Here is a 19,868-nt window from a genome sequence, read left to right as displayed (position 1 = left end):
TGTGTACAGCATAATTCATCTCAACATACCAAACTAGCTGAAGCCTTCAATTATGACAATTGATCTGATGCGGTTATTTTACCAAATTTATGGAATGAAGGTAAAAGTACCTGTTTCTCCAAACACCCACTCCTTGTAGAGACAGTTGACAAAGAAAATGGGGGACTGTGTGACGGCCATGAGGAAGTCACTCACTGCCAGGTTCATGATGAAATAGTTGGGAGGCGTCCGAAGCTTCTTGTTACTGAAATATAGAACAAATAAACATATGCAGTGTTTGTTTAAAAAATGTTTTATTCATTGTTATTAACTTACCGCTCATTTAAGCTTCTACCTTTCACTTTATCACTAAAGCTTAATCATTGTCAAAGAATAGTTTCTATCCAGATAATGAAATAAAGATCAGGTCAGAAGGCAACGATGCGATGCTGTACTTTCACGTTAGTTAAAAGTGAAACCACTGATTTAAGGAGAATTTCCCCTCTCTGATGCAAAAACTCAAGGCAAACATACAATTTTGGAGAACTCTCCCAATTTCTCTGCTCAGGAAGAATTAATGCCATTAAAATGGACTTCCTCCCACAACTGCTCTACCTATAACAGAACATCCCAGTATTCATACCTAAATCCTTTCATAAACAACTGGACTCAATTATCAATCCTTTCATCTGGGATTATAAAACACACAGGATAGGTAAAAAACACCTCTGTAAATCCAAGATGGAAGGAGGATTGTCTCTCCCAAATCTTATATTTTATTACTGGGCCGCTAAACTCTGTGCTGCTACATTTCTGCTGGATGACACACTTCTGTCATCCAGCTTGCTTAGTATGGAGCGTGAGGAGTGTCACCCCTTCTCTATTGGTGCTGTGATTATGTCTCCTGTCAATCTGGAGATGTCACTTTATCGTAACAATCCTATTATACATAGCACAGTCCGAATCTGGAAGCAAATTAAAGTCCACTTTGAGCTTAGACCAATGTCATTCATGCTCCCTGTCGCCAGGAATCCCTCCTTTGCCCCCTCTAACCTTGATAACACCTTTGAGCGTTGGGGAGAGTTGGGGATAAGTACCATAGGGGATTTATACATAGAAGGGACCTTTGCTTCTTTTGAGTTGCTGAAGGAAACTTATAATCTTCCCAGAAGTAACTTTTTCCAGATACCTACAAATTAGAGACTACATTAGAAAACACCTCCCAACATTTGGGAATGCTAAACCTTCCATGTTTGACGGATGCATAAAAATATGCCCCACCTCAGACAAACTGACATCGCAAACTGATATGATGCTTTTCAATCTGTTAGCACACCTTCTACAGATGCCATTAAGGCAAAATGGGAGGAAGAAGTAGGGACTGACATCTCGGTGGCAGACTGGGAAGAGAGCTTGGAGTATATCCACACACCTGCTCCATTAACTCCAGACATCGTCTCATACAATTCAAGGTATTACACAGATTGCACTATTCCAAAACTAAACTGCATAGGATATTTCCTGATACATCCCCTGTGTGATAAATGTCAGGCTGCGCAGGGTACACTACTCCACTGCTTTGCCCTATGCTCTAGCTTGTATGGTTATTGGAGTGGAATTTTTAGGATCATCTCTGAAGTTCTGGAGACTTCAATAGACCAAGACCCACCTCTGATAATCCTGATTCCCTAAACGGATTAACCAACCCCCAAAAACAACTAATCTCTTACGGTCTCATTTCGGCAAAAAAACTACTCTTGTTGTTTTGGAAAAGGAGGGAAGCGCCCTCTACCAAATGATGGCAAACACTGTACACTTAGAAAGATTTAGATATATTCTGAACAATAAATTATCAACATTTGATCAAGTCTGGCAGCCTTTCCTCTCCTACTTGGACCAGTCGACGCTGTGAATTTGTACTTATTAACGCACTCTCAATTGTAATATTTTAATCTACCTTTCGGCAGCATGTGCTGGCCTCGCCACCCGAGCAGTCGGGAGGGGAATAGGGGGGAGGGGGGGGTGACATCTGCCCTCTTTCTTTCTACCTGTCCTTGTTCTGTATGTCGTGTTTTGGATTATCTGTTTTGTACCCAGAACTCTGGGTCTTGTTGTTCCTGTCTGCTCTTTTATGTTTAGATATGAATGGTATACCTGTCTTTTATACCTATACACCATTCGTGTGTGTGTTCAATAAAAATATTTGAAACCCTGTCTCAGGATAGGTGGTTGAAGATATCCCTCTAGTGGTGTGGGGTCTCCAGTATTTATGCTATAATTTATGTGTCGGGGGGCTCTGGTCAGTCTGTTATTGCTGGAACATTTCTCCTGTCTTATCCGGTGTCCTGTGAGAATAAAATCTCTCTCACACACAGCCCTTGGACCATGCCTCATGACTACCTGGCTTGATGACTCCTTGCTGTCCGGCCATGGCAACCCACATTGTCCACCTGGTCGTGCTGCTGCTCCAGTTTAAACTGTTCTGCCTGTGGCTATGGAACCCTGACCTGTTCACCGGACGTTCTACCTGTCCCAGACCTGCTGTTTTCAACTCTCTAGAGACAGCAGGAGCGGTAGAGATACTCTGAATGATCGGCTATGAAAAGCCAACTGACATTTACTCCTGAGGTGCTGACCTGTTGCACCCTCTACAACCACTGTGATTATTATTATTTGGCCCTGCTGGTCATCTATGAACATTTGAACATCTTGGCTATGTTCTGTTATAATCTCCACCCGGCACAGCCAGAAGAGGACTGGCCACCCCTCATAGCCTTGTTTCTCTCTAGGTTTCTTTCTCGGTTCCGGCCTTTCTAGGGAGTTTTTCCACTTGCACTTGCTGTTTGGGGTTTTAGGCTGGGTTTCTGTACAGCACTTTGTGTCATCAGCTGATGTAAGAAGGGCTTTATAAATTCATTTGATTGATTGATTGAGACTCTCACTTTACCTATCCGAAACCAACGTTTCCCACTTTCTGCCAACCATTGTAATTCAGTATGTAGAGTCTGAGTGGGTGAATTATCATTACATGCATGCATAACTGTTATTTTGATTACAGTTTCCCATTAATCCCACCACAAACACAATTCGGCATAAGTGATGTTCAGCGATCAGCCATCACCTGCTGACAGGCAGCCCCCTCCTCCTCCCTACCAGACCAATCCCTCGCGCTCTCGCCTTGCCTCGCTCAGAGTCCATGCATTCACTATTATCCCGTCCTAGCAGCATGGGTCATCCCCTACCTAGAAATACCTCCCATTTTCCAAGAAACTAGACAGGCTCACAGCATGAGGGGAAATCAGACCGGTCAGCCCAATACAAATACAGAGGGTCAAAGAGAGTATTTCAAGAAATGTCCCATGGCATGAAAACATTCCCTGAATTGGCTTGAGAATGTTTGAATGGGTGAGTGAGTGCCCTCTGCCCTTCCCACTGTGAACATGGCCTTATTTTGTACAAATCAAAGAGGAGATGTGATCCAATCACCTCAATGGTCTCCACAGCCATCTTTCTCACAAAGGAACCCACGGCCTGTCGGTCACTCACACATTACTAACAGAGAGGACTTTGGTGTTTGGTGTTTAGAAAAGTAATAATGCTGTCAAGCCTACTCCTGCTCCCTCCCTCTGGCGCTCGACGTCGCCAGTCTTCTAACCACCGGCCATGGCAACCCACATTGCTTACACCTGGCAACCCACATTGCTTACACCTGGCAACACACATTGCTTACACCTGGCAACCATCATTGCACACCACTGCTCCCTATCGTTAGGCACACCTAGACTTCATCACCAAACTGATTACTCTCCCTTCATATAGCCCTCACCAACCTCAGTCATCAGGCAGTATTGGTTCTGTTATCATGTCCAGACACTGCGCTTGTTTTGTAACGCGTCGGTTTTGTTATTAAACTCACCAGCTGCAGCTGCTTCTTGACTCCTTGCGTCTTCGTTACAGAATACTGCCTCAGAAATGATGGAAGCAGCAGATAATTACACCATCTTCTAGACGGTCGAGGAACAGGGCCATCTAGTCCACAACCACCTTGACTACAGTGCTCTCTATTTTTTCCTATCAGACGGGAGCCCCCACTACCTAGAGGTCCCAATCATTTCCCTGCTGTGGAGTGGGCTACGGCTGCCTGGGAGAGAGGAGGAGCTGGGTTCCTATGGGATGTTCTGTTCAGTGCGGTCTTCAACCATCCTCCAGAGGGCAGAGAGGGAGGTGAGCGACTTTTCCAACTCCGGCAGGGTGCCCAGACTGCTGCAGTGTATGCCATCACCTATCGGACTGTGGCAGCCTTCGGCTGATGGAATGAGCCGGATCTCCAAACTCTATTCCTCAGTTGACTGCGCAAAGAGGTCCAGATGGAGTTGGGATGACCACATATCATTTGATGCTCTCATAGCGATGGCCCTCCGTCTGGATAACCTTCTTCTGGAGCGTCGGTGTCCCCCTCGCCACTCACCTCCCTCCTTTGGTTGTCCTGAGGCAGAGCCTGAACCCATGGAGGTTGGGGCCACACACCTCTACGTGGTAGAGGGTAACACCACGATCCTGGTTGTTGTGGATCGGTTTTCTAAGTCCTGACGTCTCCTCCCTTTGCTCCGGTCTCCCTACGGCCCTACAGACTGCTGAGGCCCTGTTTACTCACGTCTTCCGGCACTACGGGGTGCCTGAAGACATAGTTTCTGATCGGGGTCCCCAGTTCACGTCCCGGGCTTGGTGGGCGTTCATTGAGTGTCTGTGGGTCTCGGTCAGCCTGACCTCTGGTTTTCACCCCGAGAGTAATAGGCAGGTGGAGAGGGTAAACGAGGATGTGGGTAGGTATCTGCGGTCGTATTAACAGGACCGGCCAGGTGAGTGGGCGAGGTGCGTTCCAAAGGGAAGAGATGGCCCAGAACTCACTTCGCAACTCCTCAACTAACCTTTCGCCCTTTCAGTGCGTGTTGGGGAATCAGCCGGTCCTGGTACCGTGGCATCCGAGCCAGACTGAGTCTCCTGTGGTGGAGGAATGGGTGAAGCGCTCGATGAGACCTGGGAAGCCATCCACGGGCACCTGAAACGGGCCGAAGGGCAGCAGAAAGCGAGCGCTGACCGCCACCGCAGTGAGGCCCCAGTGTCGCCCCGAAAGCTGCCCCTCCGCCTGCCCTGCCGAAAGCTGGGTCCGCGGTTTGTGGGGCCATTTAAAGTCCTGAGGAGAATAAACGAGGTGTGTTATAGGTTACAGCTCCCCCTTATTACCGTATTAACCCCTTGTTTCATGTGTCTCTCCTCAGGCCGGTGGTAGCTAGTCTGCTTCAAGGAGCTGAGGTGCGGGAGGTCCCTCCGCCCTCCCCTGGACATCGAGGGGGGCCCCGGCATACACAGTGCGATTCATACTGGATTCCAGGCGTCGGGTGAGGGGCCTGCAGTACCTTGTGGATTGGGAGGGGTACAGTCCGGAGAAGAGATGCTGGGTGCCGGTGTCTTGGGCGTCTTGGACCCATCTCTGCTGAGTGAGTTTCACCGACTCCATCCGGATCGCCCTGCACCTCATCCTCCGGGTCGTCCTCGAGGCCGGTGTCGTAGCGCTGCAGAAGCCGCGCGTCAGGGGGGGGGGGGGGGGTACTGTCACGACTTCCACTCCTCTCCCTGTTCGGGCGGTGCTTGGCGGTCGTCGTTGCCGGCCTACTTGCTGCAACCGATCCATTTTTCCTTTGTGTCTGTCTGTATTGTTTAAACCTGTGTCCTATTTCGGTGGGTTTATTTAACTCCGCTGCCTGTTAGTCTTTGTGCGGGATTGTTTGCTGTGGTTACAGTGTTAGGGTTTTTTTCTTTCACACGGCAGTTATACCGGTTTGGTATGTGTGTAGGAGTAGGGGTTTCTCCCCCGTGTGTATCGTTTATTTTCCCTGTGTGTGGCGACCTTGTTTGGGCATATTCCCCCCCATGTTGTTGTTGAGTTGGGACTTTCGGAATAAACTATACTGGGATTTCCTTGCTCTCCTGCTCCTGATTCCTGCACCTCCCTCCTTCAAGGAGACACTTAACAGATGTCATGGTTTTAGAAGCTTCTGATAGGCTAATTGATATCACTTGAGTCTATTGGAGGTGTACCTGTGGATGTATTTCAAGGCCTACCTTCAAACGCAGTGCCTCTTTGCTTGATATCATGTGAAAATCAATAGAAATCAGCCAAGATCTCAGAAAAAGAATTGTAGACCTCGACAAGTCGGGTTCATCCTTGGGAGCAATTTCCAAACGCCTGAAGGTATCATGTTCATCTGTACAAACAAAAGTATGCAAGTATAAACACCATGGGACCACGCAGCCATCAGACCGCTTACGAAGGAGATACGTTCTGTCTCCTAGAGATGAACGTACTTTGGTGCAAGAAGTGCAAAACAATCACAGAACAACAGCAATGAACCTTGTGAAGATGCTGGAGGAAACAGGTACAAAAGTATCTATATCCACAGTAAAATGAGTCCTATATCGGCATAACCTGAAAGGCCGCTCAGCAAGCAAGAAGTCATGCTTCATAACCACCATAAAAAAAGCCTGACAACGGTTTGCAACTGCACATGGGGACAAAGATTGTACTTTTTGGAGAAATGTTCTCTGGTCTGATGAAACAAAAATATAATTGTTTGTCCATAATGATCATCCTTTTGTTTGGAGGAAAAATGGGGAGGCTTGCAATCCAAAGAACACCATCCCAATCGTACAGCATCATGTTGTGGGGGTGCTTTGCTGCAGGAGGGACTGGTGCACTTCACAAAATAGATGGCATTGTGAGGATTATGTGGATAATTATTATGTGGATATATTGAAGCAACATCTCAAGGCATCAGTCAGGAAGTTAAAGCTTGGTCGCAAATGGGTCTTCCAAATGGACAATGACCCCAGGCATACTTCCAAAGTTGTGGCAAAATGACTTAAGGACAACAAAGTCAAGGTATTGGAGTGGCCATCACAAAGCCCTGACCTCAATTCTATAGAAAATTTGTGGGCAGAACTGAAAAAGTGTGTGCGAGCAAGGAGGCCTGCAAACCTGACTCAGTTACACAAGCTCTGTCAGGAGGAATGGGCCAAAATTCCCCCAACTTATTGTGGGAAGCTTGTGGAAGGCTACCCGTAACGTTTGATCCAAGTTAAATTGGCAATGTTACCAAATACTAATTGAGTGTATGTAAACTTCTGACCCACTGGGAATGTGATGAAAGAAATAAAAGCTGAAATAAATCACTCTACTATTATTCTGACATTTCACATTCTGATCCTAACTGACCTGACCATTTTTATTGAGATTAAATGTCAGGAATTGTGAAAAACTTTGTTTAAATGTATTTGGCTAAGGTGTATACAAACTTCCGACTTCAACTGTATGTGAGAATGCTATTCATTGACTACAGCTCAGCGTTCAACACCATACTCCACTCAAAGCTCATCAATAAACTAAGGACCCTGGGACTAAACACCTCCCTCTGCTACTGGGTCCTGGACTTACTGATGGGTCAGCCCCCAGGTGGTAAGTGTAGGTAACAACACATCCGCCACGTTGATCCTCAACACAGGGGCCCCTCGGGTGTGTGCTCAGTGCCCTCCTGTGCTTCCAGTTCCCTCATGACTGCACAACTTCAACACCATCATTAAGTTTGCCGATGACACAGCAGTGGTAAGACTGATCACCGACGACGACGAGTCAGCCTATAGGGAGGTCAGAGACCTAGCCGTGTGGTACCAGGACAACATCCTCTCTCTCAACGTGATCAGGACAAAAGAGATGATTGTCGAGTACAGGAAAAGGAGGACTGAGCACACCCCCATTCTCATTGACAGGGCTGTAGTGGACTAGGTTGAGAGCTTCAGGTTCTTGGTGTCCACATCACCAACAAACTAACATGGTCCAAACACACCAAGACAGTCGTGAAGAGGGCACGACAAAACCTTTTCCCCCTCAGGAGACTGAAAAGATTTGGCATGGGTCCTCAGATCCTCAAAAGGTTCTTCTACAGCTGCACCATCGAGAGCGGTTGCATCACTGCCTGGTATGGCAACTGTTCGGCTTCCGACCACAAGGCACTACAGAGGGTAGTGCGAACGGCCCAGTACATCACTGGGGCCAAGCTTCCTGCCATCCAGGACCTCTATACCAGGCGGTGTCCGAGGAAGGCCCTCAAAATTGTCTAAGACTCCAGCCACCATAGTCATAGACTGTTCTCTCTGCTACCGCGCAGCAAGCGGTACCGGAGCGCCAAGTCTAGGTCCAAGAGGCTTCTAAACAGCTTCTACTCCCAAACCATAAGACTCCTGAACACCTAGTCAAATGGCTACCCAGACTATTTGCATTGCCCCTCCCCCCTTTTACACCGCTACTACTCTCTGTCATCATCTATGCATAGTTACTTTAATAACTCTACCTACATGTACAGTGGAGCAAAAAAGTATTTAGTCAGCCACCAATTGTGCATGTTCTCCCACTTAAAAAGATGAGAGGCCTGTAATTTCCATCATAGGTACACTTCAACTATGACAGACAAAATGAGGGAAAAAAATTCAGAAAATCACATTGTAGGATTTTTAATGAATTTATTTGCAAATTATGGTGGAAAATAAGTATTTGGTCAGCTACAAACAAGCAAGATTTCTGGCTCTCACAGACCTGTAACTTCTTATTTAAGAGGCTCCTCTGTCCTCCACATGTTACCTGTATTAATGGCACCTGTTTGAACTTGTTATCAGTATAAAATACACCTGTCCACAACCTCAAACAGTCTTGTGTTTATTTTTGAACCATTCCATTGTAGATTTTGCTTTATGTTTTGGATCATTGTCTTGCTGGAAGACAAATCTCCGTCCCAGTCTCAGGTCTTTTGCAGACTCCATCAGGTTTTCTTCCAGAATGGTCCTGTATTTGGCTCCATCCATCTTCCCATCAATTTTAACCATCTTCCCTGTCCCTGCTGAAGAAAAGCAGGCCCAAACCATGATGCTGCCACCACCATGTTTGACAGTGGGGATGGTGTGTTCAGCTGTGCTGCTTTTACGCCAAACATAACGTTTTGCATTGTTGCCAAAAAGTTCAATTTTGGTTTCATCTGACCAGAGCACCTTCTTCCACATGTTTGGTGTGTCTCCCAGGTGGCTTGTGGCAAACTTTAAACAACACTTTTTATGGATATCTTTAAGAAATGGCTTTCTTCTTACCACTCTTCCATAAAGGCCAGATTTGTGCAATATACGACTGATTGTTGTCCTATGGACAGAGTCTCCCACCTCAGCTGTAGATCTCTGCAGTTCATCCAGAGTGATCATGGGCCTCTTGGCTGCATCTCTGATCAGTCTTCTCCTTGTATGAGCTGAAAGTTTAGAGGGACGGCCAGGTGTTGGTAGATTTGCAGTGGTCTGATACTCCTTCCATTTCAATATTATCGCTTGCACAATGCTCCTTGGGATGTTTAAAGCTTGGGAAATCTTTTTGTATCCAAATTCGGCTTTAAACTTCTTCACAACAGTATATCGGACCTGCCTGGTGTGTTCCTTGTTCTTCATGATGCTCTCTGCGCTTTTAACGGACCTCTGAGACTATCACAGTGCAGGTGCATTTATACGGAGACTTGATTACACACAGGTGGATTGTATTTATCATCATTAGTCATTGAGGTCAACATTGGATCATTCAGAGATCCCCACTGAACTTCTGGAGAGAGTTTGCTGCACTGAAAGTAAAGGGGCTGAATAATTTTGCACGCCCAATTTTTCAGTTTTTGATTTGTTAAAAAAGTTTGAAATATCCAATAAATGTCGTTCCACTTCATGATTGTGTCCCACTTGTTGTTGATTCTTCACAAAAAAAAGACAGTTTTATATCTTTATGTTTGAAGCCTGAAATGTGGCAAAAGGTTGCAAAGTTCAAGGGGGCCGTATACTTTCGCAAGGCACTGTATCAACCGAACAAAGTGGATCACACATTTTTAAGCATTCAAAGAAGTAGTCTGTGCATATGACTATCATAGGTATGTCATACCTAAGTGGAAAAGAAAAGATATCTGCGCTCTTAGACCAGATGCATATTTCTGTCATTTAATGTGCTAAGCTTTCGGTCAAAGCAGTAGTAGACCTAGCTACTACCTCAGCTCTGTCAAAGGTCTGTGATGGCAGAAAGCTTAGCACATGAAATGACTGGAATTTGCATTTGAACTAAGAGTGCTGAGACTTCCTTCTTCACTGGTCTCTTCTGGAAGTCTAAACGGTATCCTGGGACGTCTCAACTCTGTCACCCCTTCGAAGTTGAAATTGAAAATGGTTAAGGTAAGGTTTAAAGTATTCTGTTAACTCATACCTAAATAATGGATAAATTGGAGAGAGAAAAAACACTTAAAAAACCCCACCTCAAACAGACTTTAAAAAAGGAATTACTATTGTCCATTAAATCTATTTTCCTACTGCATTATGTATTTTTTTTTTAAAAAGGTTAAAACATTTTAAAAGACAATCAGTGGGCTACATTAATATTTAAAATGACTAGTATACGCCCACATCATTCTGTTGGGGTACTCCCACACCATTCTGTTAGGGTACTCCCACATCATTCTGTTGGGGGTACTCCCACACCATTCTATTAGGGTCCTCCCACACCATTCTGTTAGGGTACTCCCACATCATTCTGTTGGGGGTACTCCCACACCATTCTATTAGGGTACTCCCACACCATTCTATTAGGGTACTCCCACACCATTCTATTAGGGTACTCCCACACCATTCTATTAGGGTACTCCCACACCATTCTATTAGGGTACTCCCACACCATTCTATTAGGGTACTCCCACACCATTCTGTTAGGGTACTCCCACACCATTCTATTAGGGTACTCCCACACCATTCTATTAGGGTACTCCCACACCATTCTATTAGGGTACTCCCACACCATTCTGTTAGGGTACTCCCACACCATTCTGTTAGGGTACTCCCACACCATTCTATTAGGGTACTCCCACACCATTCTATTAGGGTACTCCCACACCATTCTATTAGGGTACTCCCACACCATTCTATTAGGGTACTCCCACACCATTCTGTTAGGGTACTCCCACACCATTCTGTTAGGGTACTCCCACACCATTCTGTTAGGGTACTCCCACACCATTCTGTTAGGGTACTCCCACACCATTCTGTTAGGGTACTCCCACACCATTCTGTTAGGGTACTCCCACACCATTCTGTTAGGGTACTCCCACATCATTCTGTTGGGGGTACTCCCACACCATTCTATTAGGGTACTCCCACATCATTCTGTTAGGGTACTCCCACACCATTCTGAAAAAGAAAAGCTGCTTTTTAACATACTTAATTACCATTTTGTGGAAGGAAAACTATTTAACTCATATTGTAATTCATTATAAGTCATATTTCATAGAAAATCTGGAAACACTGGATAGTTACTTTAAGGTTAGGTAAGGGTTATGGTTAGGGTAACTGTAGGGGTTAAGGGTTAAAGTATGTACGTCCCGACTAGCTCTAACCCTTACCGTCCTGCACCTTAGCTACTTTACCCGAGTAGTAGAATATGCACTGTAGATGTATGTCATGCCTATGAAGGGTCACAGTTCCTAGAGGAATGTATTCTCTCGTAGGTACGAGTCTTGCCTGGCTTAATAAAATGTATGCACGCACAACTAAGTCGCTTTGGATAAAAGCGTCTGCTAAATGGCATATAATAAATTATTACCCAGCAAGGTTGGGGAGTAATTTACTACATGTAATCAGTTACATGTAATCGGATTACGAAAAAAGGAATTAATAAATTCCCAGAAAAATCGTTCCCAGAAAAATATTAGCCTTGAAAAACTAGATTACTTCTTGGTTTACTTTTTAAATTCAGAAAGGATGCTTGTGAAAAACATGACACAATTCTGTTTTGTAAATAACCAGGTTGCCATCCAACCTTTTTATGCCAGTAAAGTTCACATGGAAACAGCTAATCAATTTGTCGGTAAACTTTCCAAATGTCTACAACTAAATATGCAAGACAAGGTGGGTGGGTTCCTTTTGTCTCGGTAAAATTAATTATACGAGAAATGGCGGCGGAAACGCCTTTATGCGCAAATATAGATATAATAACTTTCATATTGAAGTAAATTTGAGTCATTCTGATGATATGTTGTGTGGTCGTCCCACTACGACTCGGGAAAGCATACAGTTTATTAGGTTACAGATTAAATGCATTAGGATGAACGTCACAGGATGGTGAAAGTGCGCGGTGAAGAGCTTGATGCTCCTTTCCAATAAATATTGAGGGTCTTAATCTGGTGACATAATCATCGATGCTTGGCTGCCGTTTTAATTTGTCAATCTCTCTCTTTTGTCCATAACAATCTCATCATGTAGGCTATACCCGCACTGTATTTGCGAGCTGTTGCATAGAACGCACGTGCCGAGACCAGAGTGGCACATTCTGTATATAACGCAACCCTTTTTGTGTTTAAAACCATCAGTTGAGTTGAGAATGCAGTGGAGGACCATTTAAATTATATTTATTTTATTCGGTACATGGGAGTTTAACTGCAAAAGTACATTTTTATAGGCACTACGCTATCACGCAGAGCTTTCTATCCAAAACAAGTGCATTTGATGGAAACACATCTCTGGTGGGAAAATGCGCATATTGTTTTTATGCACCTTTTTGAATATGTGCACGAAAATATGTCTGCAAATGTAATTTCAAGCTAGATATAGACATTCAAATCATAATTGAAAAAAAGTGAAAGTTTAAGTTTGTTCCACCTGAGCGAGTCTGACCAAAAGTCAGAGACCACTATGATGATAGACCAAATGCGTTTATTGGATCCTTTTTTGTCTTGTTCTGATGCCGCTTAAGGGGAAAGTAATCCGATTACTTTTGGGTAATCAAAGTTAAGTAACTGATTACAATTTCAGACAGACCGCTGTGCCAATTGGGAGTTACCTAAGGCACTGCATGTCAGTGCAAGAGGCGTCTCTACAGACCCTGATTCGATTCCAGGCTGTAATCACAACAATTTGCCCAGTGCCGTCCGGGATAGGGTTTGACTTGCCTAGTTAAATAAAGGTATAAAATAAAAATGACTATAACCAATGACATTTAGAAAGTGACCGACCCAAACCTGCTACCCAGACTCATTGCTCCGGCCAAATGCCACACCACGCCCTCAAACCTTTATTTCTTCTCCGCAATGAGTCTGGATTTTACTTCTTCCCCGATCCTTCTAGAATTAGAACACATTCGGATCGTCTGATTAGTCCCAGAACCTGATGGGTTGGGACAGAGCCAGAACACACGTGGGTAAAGCGACGTTTTGAAAATGACCGGAAATAAAGCGTGTGACGCGACTTCCAGTTTTGGACGTTAACAAGGCTGCATTAAGACATGAACTCCTCTCCACATTTACTGGATTGGTTGAACAGTGCAGATAACATACCAGGATAGTTTTTTTTTCTTGTTAGGACCAGAAAGAAAAAAACGCCCGTTACATTAGGTTAATTCGATTCCCAAACCTAATAAGGATAGTCTTTATATAGACAACTGGAGACCCATTAGTCTGTTGAATAATGATGGGAAATTATTTGCCCTTGTATTTGCTAAGAGGTTGAAACAAGGCTTGCATCATATAATTGATGAAGAACAATCTGGTTTAATTCATGGTCGACACATTAGTAAAAACATCTATATGATTGACTATAATGACCTCATCCTTGATGATAGTTTTCTTATGTTTGTTGATTTTTTTATACAAAGCTTTTGACACTGTATAACATGAGTTTATGTTCAAATCTTCAAAGTAGTCCAAACTTTATATAGTGGTTGTATCTCTGTAAAATTAGATCACGGGACATCCCAAAGATTTGACATTGGGCGTGGCATTCAGCAGGGCTGCCCAATTAGTCCATTTTTATTGGTTACTCAAATTATTGCTCTTCATATCAAGAAAGGGAATTTAAGGTGTTTCAGCACTTGGCAATGAATTTAAACAATGTCAACTGGCTGATGATATCACCATATTTTTGAGAGACAGGAATGAGGTTTCTAAAGCAGGTTCCAGTATTGAAGTTTCTGTTTTGAAAAAAAATAAAAATAATCAGTCTTATTTCCACTCAAGGATTGTGTTTTACAGGAAGTATATGGTATCCCAAATAAAGATAAGGTCACTTTTCTTGGAATTGTTATATTCAAGGATGAAAAACAAAGGAGTGAATTAAACTTTATCCCCATTATTGAGAAAAAGAAGAAATTGAACCTCTGGTAGATGAGATATTTCGTTATATGGTCTGGTTTTTAGTCCAAAGCTGAAGGGTTATGTCTCGTTATCACTTGAATTATCCCCTAAAATTGTAAAGGACTTAGATAAGATTCTTCATAATTTTATTTTTCGGAACAAGCCTCACTATCTACGAAAATATAGTCTCACTAATACCCAAGAACAAGGCGGTTTTAGATTGCAATACTTTAAATATTACTTTTACAATAAATTGGATTCTGGAGTATATTAAGAACCAGAACAGTATTTGGAATGTCTTCTCTAAGTATTTATTTGTTTCTGTTGGTGGTTTAGAACTTTTGCTTCGATGTAATTTTGATGTTAATAAAATCCCAGTAAAATTTGCCAAATTCCATAAGCAGGCAATTTTAGCTTGTATGTTAGCATATAAACACAATTTTCCACCTCACAGATACTTCCTATGGTACAGCAAAGATATACAATTTAAAAATAAGTATTTTCCATAACTGGTTTGAGAATTACATTATTTTGGTTGGTGAGGATGGATATCTACTCTCATATGGGGAATTTCTTGATAAATTAAAAATGTCAATAACCCCAAAAGAATATGCAATTGTTTTTGATGCGATTCCAAGTGTCACGTTGTTCGTAATAATGATGGTCGAGTTCCACATGTTTTAATGAAAGTGAAACTTAAGCTAATACAAAATAAAGAATAAACGAACCGTGATGACAATGTAATGCGAACAGGCAACTAAACATAAACAATATCCCATAACCCACAGGTGGAAAAAATGCTACTTAAGTATGATCCCCAATTAGAGACAAAGATAACCAGCTGCCTCTAATTGGGAATCATACAAATCACCAACATAGAAAACCAGACCTAGAACCCCACATAGAAAATATAAGCTAGAACAAAAAACCCTAGTCACGCCCTGACCTACTCTACCATAGAAAATACAGGTTTTCTATAGTCAGGACGTGACACCAAGGGAGGTTGTATCTTTTTTTAAATTCCTCTGTGGTTGATGTAAGTAACAGGTTTACATTAAAATATATTAATTGGCAATATTAACATAAAAAAAATACATGTAGTAATAAACAGATTAGGAATATTGTTTGTTATACTACTATTTCCTCAGCCAGATTCTTTTGGTCAAATATCTATGGTGATATACCATAGATATTGGGGGAAAGCATGGAAAATTGCTAACAAATATTATATCAGTAACCAGGTAAAGGAATATTCATTTTAAAAGTTACATAGAATTTATCCTGTGAAACATGTTTGGAAAGATTCAAGCTGAATATTGATTATAATTGTGATTTCTGTGGAATGGAGGAGACCATTTTGCATGTGTTTTTTGCCTGTGTTTTATAGTAAACTGTTTTTAGGATTGACATACAGAATTTTATTCCAAAATAAATATGACCGGTTGTACAATTTAATGGTTTTGATATAATGATTTATTTCAGAAATTCTGACATTGATAAAGATGTATTATATGTAATTCAACTGCTAATAATATTAGGTACATTTTCATATTCATAAACTCAAATGGTCTAAATCAAAACTATACTTTCTTCACTTTATAAATGAATTTAAACAATGTGGCACTACTTTAACTAAAATGAAAAACAAAGGCAATTAAAATGTGTTGTATTATTAATGAATATGATTTGTTTGTTTAGGATTCGTGGCAATGTAAATAGTTTGCATGTGACTAATCCTCTTTTGTTTTATATTTGTTAATAAAAAAATACATGTTTGGGTAAATTCCTCATTGGCTTGTTCATACTCTGATTGGTTATAGATGATCCAATCGCTGATGACTTTGTTTTGTACAATTCCTCTCATCACCACAAATGACGGAAGATGGAAAAAAAAAAAGATGGAAGATTCAGACTGAAGTGTGTAGCGATCGATAGAGCAGCGGAAGAATTCCCTGTGAGTCGTCAGGCAAGTATGTGTCCACACCAATTATAAAACACTTCCTGATTTGAGTTTAGGGATAAGAACTAGCTGGACAATGCGTGCCCACTGTCTGACACCCATCATTAGCACGCTTCACTCTGTCGCTCCCAGCACCAGCGAAAATAAGTATTGGTGTCAGAGCAGTACCATGTCAAAACACGTAACACTCAAGAGCACACCACCACCACTCTTCATATTGTTCAATCAAACATGAAAAAACAACACCTGTCATCCTGCTGCAAGCGTTGAGATTCACTTTCACTCAGTTAGCCAATGATGAACCAGGTCCAGTGATTTATGAAAAGTGACTATTCTATTAGGAGAGGAATTCAGACCCATGTTACATGCGTGTAGATGGGAGTCAATTCCCTTTTTGTTGGGCTCCCGAGTGGCACAGCGATCTGCATCTCAGTGCTAGAGGCCCATAGGGCAGCGCACAATTGGCCCAGCGTTGTCCGTGTTTGGCCAGGGTAGGCCGTCATTGTAAATAAGAATTTGTTCTTAATATTTTTTTAAAACACCCTTTTTTAAAATTTTCGCCTAAAATAACATACCCAAATCTAACTGCATGTAGCTTAGGCCCTGAAGTAAGGATATGCATATTCTTGGTACCATTTGAAAGGAAACACTTTGAAGTTTGTGGAAATGTGAATTGAATGTAGGAGAATATAACACAATAGATCTGGTAGAAGAAAATACAAAGAAAAAACCAACCAGTCTTTTTCTACCACCATCTAGCTATCTGGTTGTAATTCCAATAGTGTCCACAAGATGGCGTCAGTGTATGTGCAAAGTTTCAGATGGATAACTTGAAAAATGATTGACCTACAAGACTTTTAGTGTGAAGTCCCCAGGGACATTCAGTCAAATCGTGAAGGAGACATTCGCATTCATATTGCATTTTTCTGCAAGAATATCGTCAAATCTGTATACTTGAACTTTGATTTAGCTTTCCAAGTATTAGTAGCCATATTATAAGTTCAACATTTAAAAAACAACCAGTTTTCATAACTCTGAATATCCTAATAATTTTTGTCCAAAATGAAAAGGCATGCTGTCTTACAAGGTTAGTACCTACATTTTATGACATATATATGGTTTCCAGATACTTCCGTAAAGCCCAGCTCATTGGCTATCTAGCTAGCTTTGTTTGACCCCGATTGGTGCTTATACAAAGATACAGCCGTTCAAGTGATGGCCGCCCGCGTCATCGGCGTGCCATGAAGTCGTCACTCTCTGACCAAATATGGTGTCTTATAGGCTATACTACACCCCTAATGAAATAGTGAAGTCTTGTTACCTTCTAGGATCCATGAGGAATAGATATGAATGTGATTTGACTCGTTCAAACAACGTTTAGGGTGAGATTTTCACAGATTCCTTTCTTTGCAAATTGAATGAGTGGAAATACAAAATCGATCGTGCATGCTATATGGACCTTTTTAGGATATGAAAAAGGATTTTATCTAACAAAACGACACTTCATGTTATCTCTGGGACCCTTTGGATGATAAATCAGAGCAAGATTTCAGAATGTAAGTACACATTTATCAGACCTTTTGCATTGAGAAAAGGGCTTCGTTGTTAGGAGCTCTCCTCAAACAATAGCATGGGATTTTTTCGCAGTAAAAGCTACTGTAAATTGGACAGTGCAGTTATATTAACAAGAATTTAAGCTTTCAGCCGATATAAGACACTTATATGTACCGATGTGTTGTTTCTCTAAAATCTGCGATCTTGAAAATAACGCACTGCATGATATACAACTGTCCCGTTGACGGAACGCCGATCCTTGACTTGCCTAGTTCATTTAAAAAAAGCACCTTTCTCTCTATGCATATTGTCACCTTGAATGTAAGCATGAGGAAATGCATGTGCCAGACAGTTCTACATTTGGGGTGGAGATCCCAGAAATGTAGGTGTGGCAGAGGTGTCTACAGATACGCGTATTTTGACTTTAACCTAATTCCCTCATAATTACACCACCGTTACATGCAGGGAAAACATGAATAAGGTCGAGCAACCTATCAGTTCCAAGTGGACAAACATAAACTTGATTTTTTTCTGATAAAAATAACACCAATCTCCATGCACTGTATTTTGTACATTTGTAACAGCTATTGATAAAAGCTAAGTAAATAAGTCATCTGTTTGGATAAGGGGATTGTACACTGAAGAAAAATATTAACTCAACATGCAACAATTTCAAAGATTTTACTGAGTTACTGTTCATATAAGGAAATCAGTCAATTGGAAATAAATGCATTAGACCCTAATCTATGTACTTCACATGACTGGGAATACGGATATGTATCTGTTGGTCACAGATATCTTTAAAAAAAGTAGGGGCGTGGATCAGAAAACCAGTCCGTGTCTGGTGTGACCACCATTTGCCTTATGCAGTGCAACACATCTCCTTCGCAGAGAGTTGATCAGCCTGTTGATATTTTGCCTGTGGAATGTTGTCCCACTCCTCTTCAACGGCTGTGCAAAGTTGCTGGATATTAGCGGGAACTAGAACACGCTGTCAGTCTTACGTGTTGATCCAGAACATCCCAAACATGCTCATTGGGTGAAATATATTGTGAGTATTCAGGCCATGGAAGAACTGGGACATTTTCAGCTTCCAGGAATTGTGTACAGATCCTTGCGACATTGTGCATTATCCTGCTGAAACATGAGGTCAATGGCAGTGGATGAATGGCACGACAATGGGCCTCAGGATCTCGTCACGGTATCTCTGTTCATTCAAATTGCCCTTGATAAAATGCAATAGTTCGTTGTCCATAGCTCATGCCTGCCCATGCCATAACCCAACCGCCACCATGGGGCACTCTGTTCACAATTCTGACATCAGCAAACCGCTTGCGCACACGACGCCATACATGCTGTCTGCAGTTGAAACCGCGATTCATCTGTGAAGAGCAAACTTCTCTAGCATGCCAGTGGCCATCGAAGGTGAGCATTTTCCCACTGAAGTCGGTTACGACGCAGAACTGCAGTCAGGTCAACACCCCGGTGAGGACGACGAGCACGCGGATGAGCTTCACTGAGATGGTTTCTGACAGTTTGTGCAGATATTCTTCAGTTCTGCTAACCCACAGTTTCATCAGCTGTCCAGGTGGTTGGTCTCAGACGATCCTGCAGGTGAAGAAGCCGGATGGAGGTCCTGGGCTGGCGTGGTTACACGTGGCCTGCGGTTGTGAGGCCGTTGGACGCACTGCTAAATTCTCTAAAATGACATTGGAGGCAGCTTACGATAGATAAATTAACATTTAATTATCTGGCAAGAGCTCTGGTGGACAGTCCTGCAGTCAGCAAGCAAATTGCACGCTCCCACAAAATATGTGGCATTGTGTTGTGTGACAAAACTGTACATTTTAGAGTGGTGCACCTGTGTAAGTATCATGCTGTTTAATCAGCTTCTTGACATGTCAGTCGGATGGATTATCTTGGCAAAGGAGAAATGCCCACTAACAGCAGCCAATAAGTGCTCAGTATATTTTGGAACTCCTTCAAGACTGTTGGACAAGCATTCCTGGTGAAGCTGGTTGAGAGAATTCCAAGTGTGAAAAGTTGTCATCAAGGCAAAGGGTGGCTACTTTAAGAATGAAAAATCTAAAATATATTTAGATTTTTGATTACTACATGATTCCATGTGTGTTAATTCA

The 19,868-nt window shown here is 42.4% G+C and overlaps 1 protein-coding gene across 1 annotated transcript in view; it reads right to left on the bottom strand.

Moving 5' to 3' along the window:
• LOC139409991 (opsin 4xa) overlaps positions 1-19,868 on the bottom strand; it is a 50,571-nt gene that overhangs the window by 28,356 nt on the left and 2,347 nt on the right. Inside the window, exon 2 of the mRNA XM_071155409.1 lies at positions 111-244. Coding sequence (XP_071011510.1) covers positions 111-244 — 134 coding nt within the window. The remainder of the gene's footprint in view (positions 1-110; positions 245-19,868) is intronic.

The sequence above is a fragment of the Oncorhynchus clarkii genome, chromosome 5, assembly GCF_045791955.1.
Source record: "Oncorhynchus clarkii lewisi isolate Uvic-CL-2024 chromosome 5, UVic_Ocla_1.0, whole genome shotgun sequence".
In the NCBI taxonomy this organism is placed as follows: domain Eukaryota; kingdom Metazoa; phylum Chordata; class Actinopteri; order Salmoniformes; family Salmonidae; genus Oncorhynchus; species Oncorhynchus clarkii.
The sequence above is the reverse complement of the archived record's forward strand: the minus strand, read 5'-3'. Positions and strand labels throughout refer to the sequence as shown.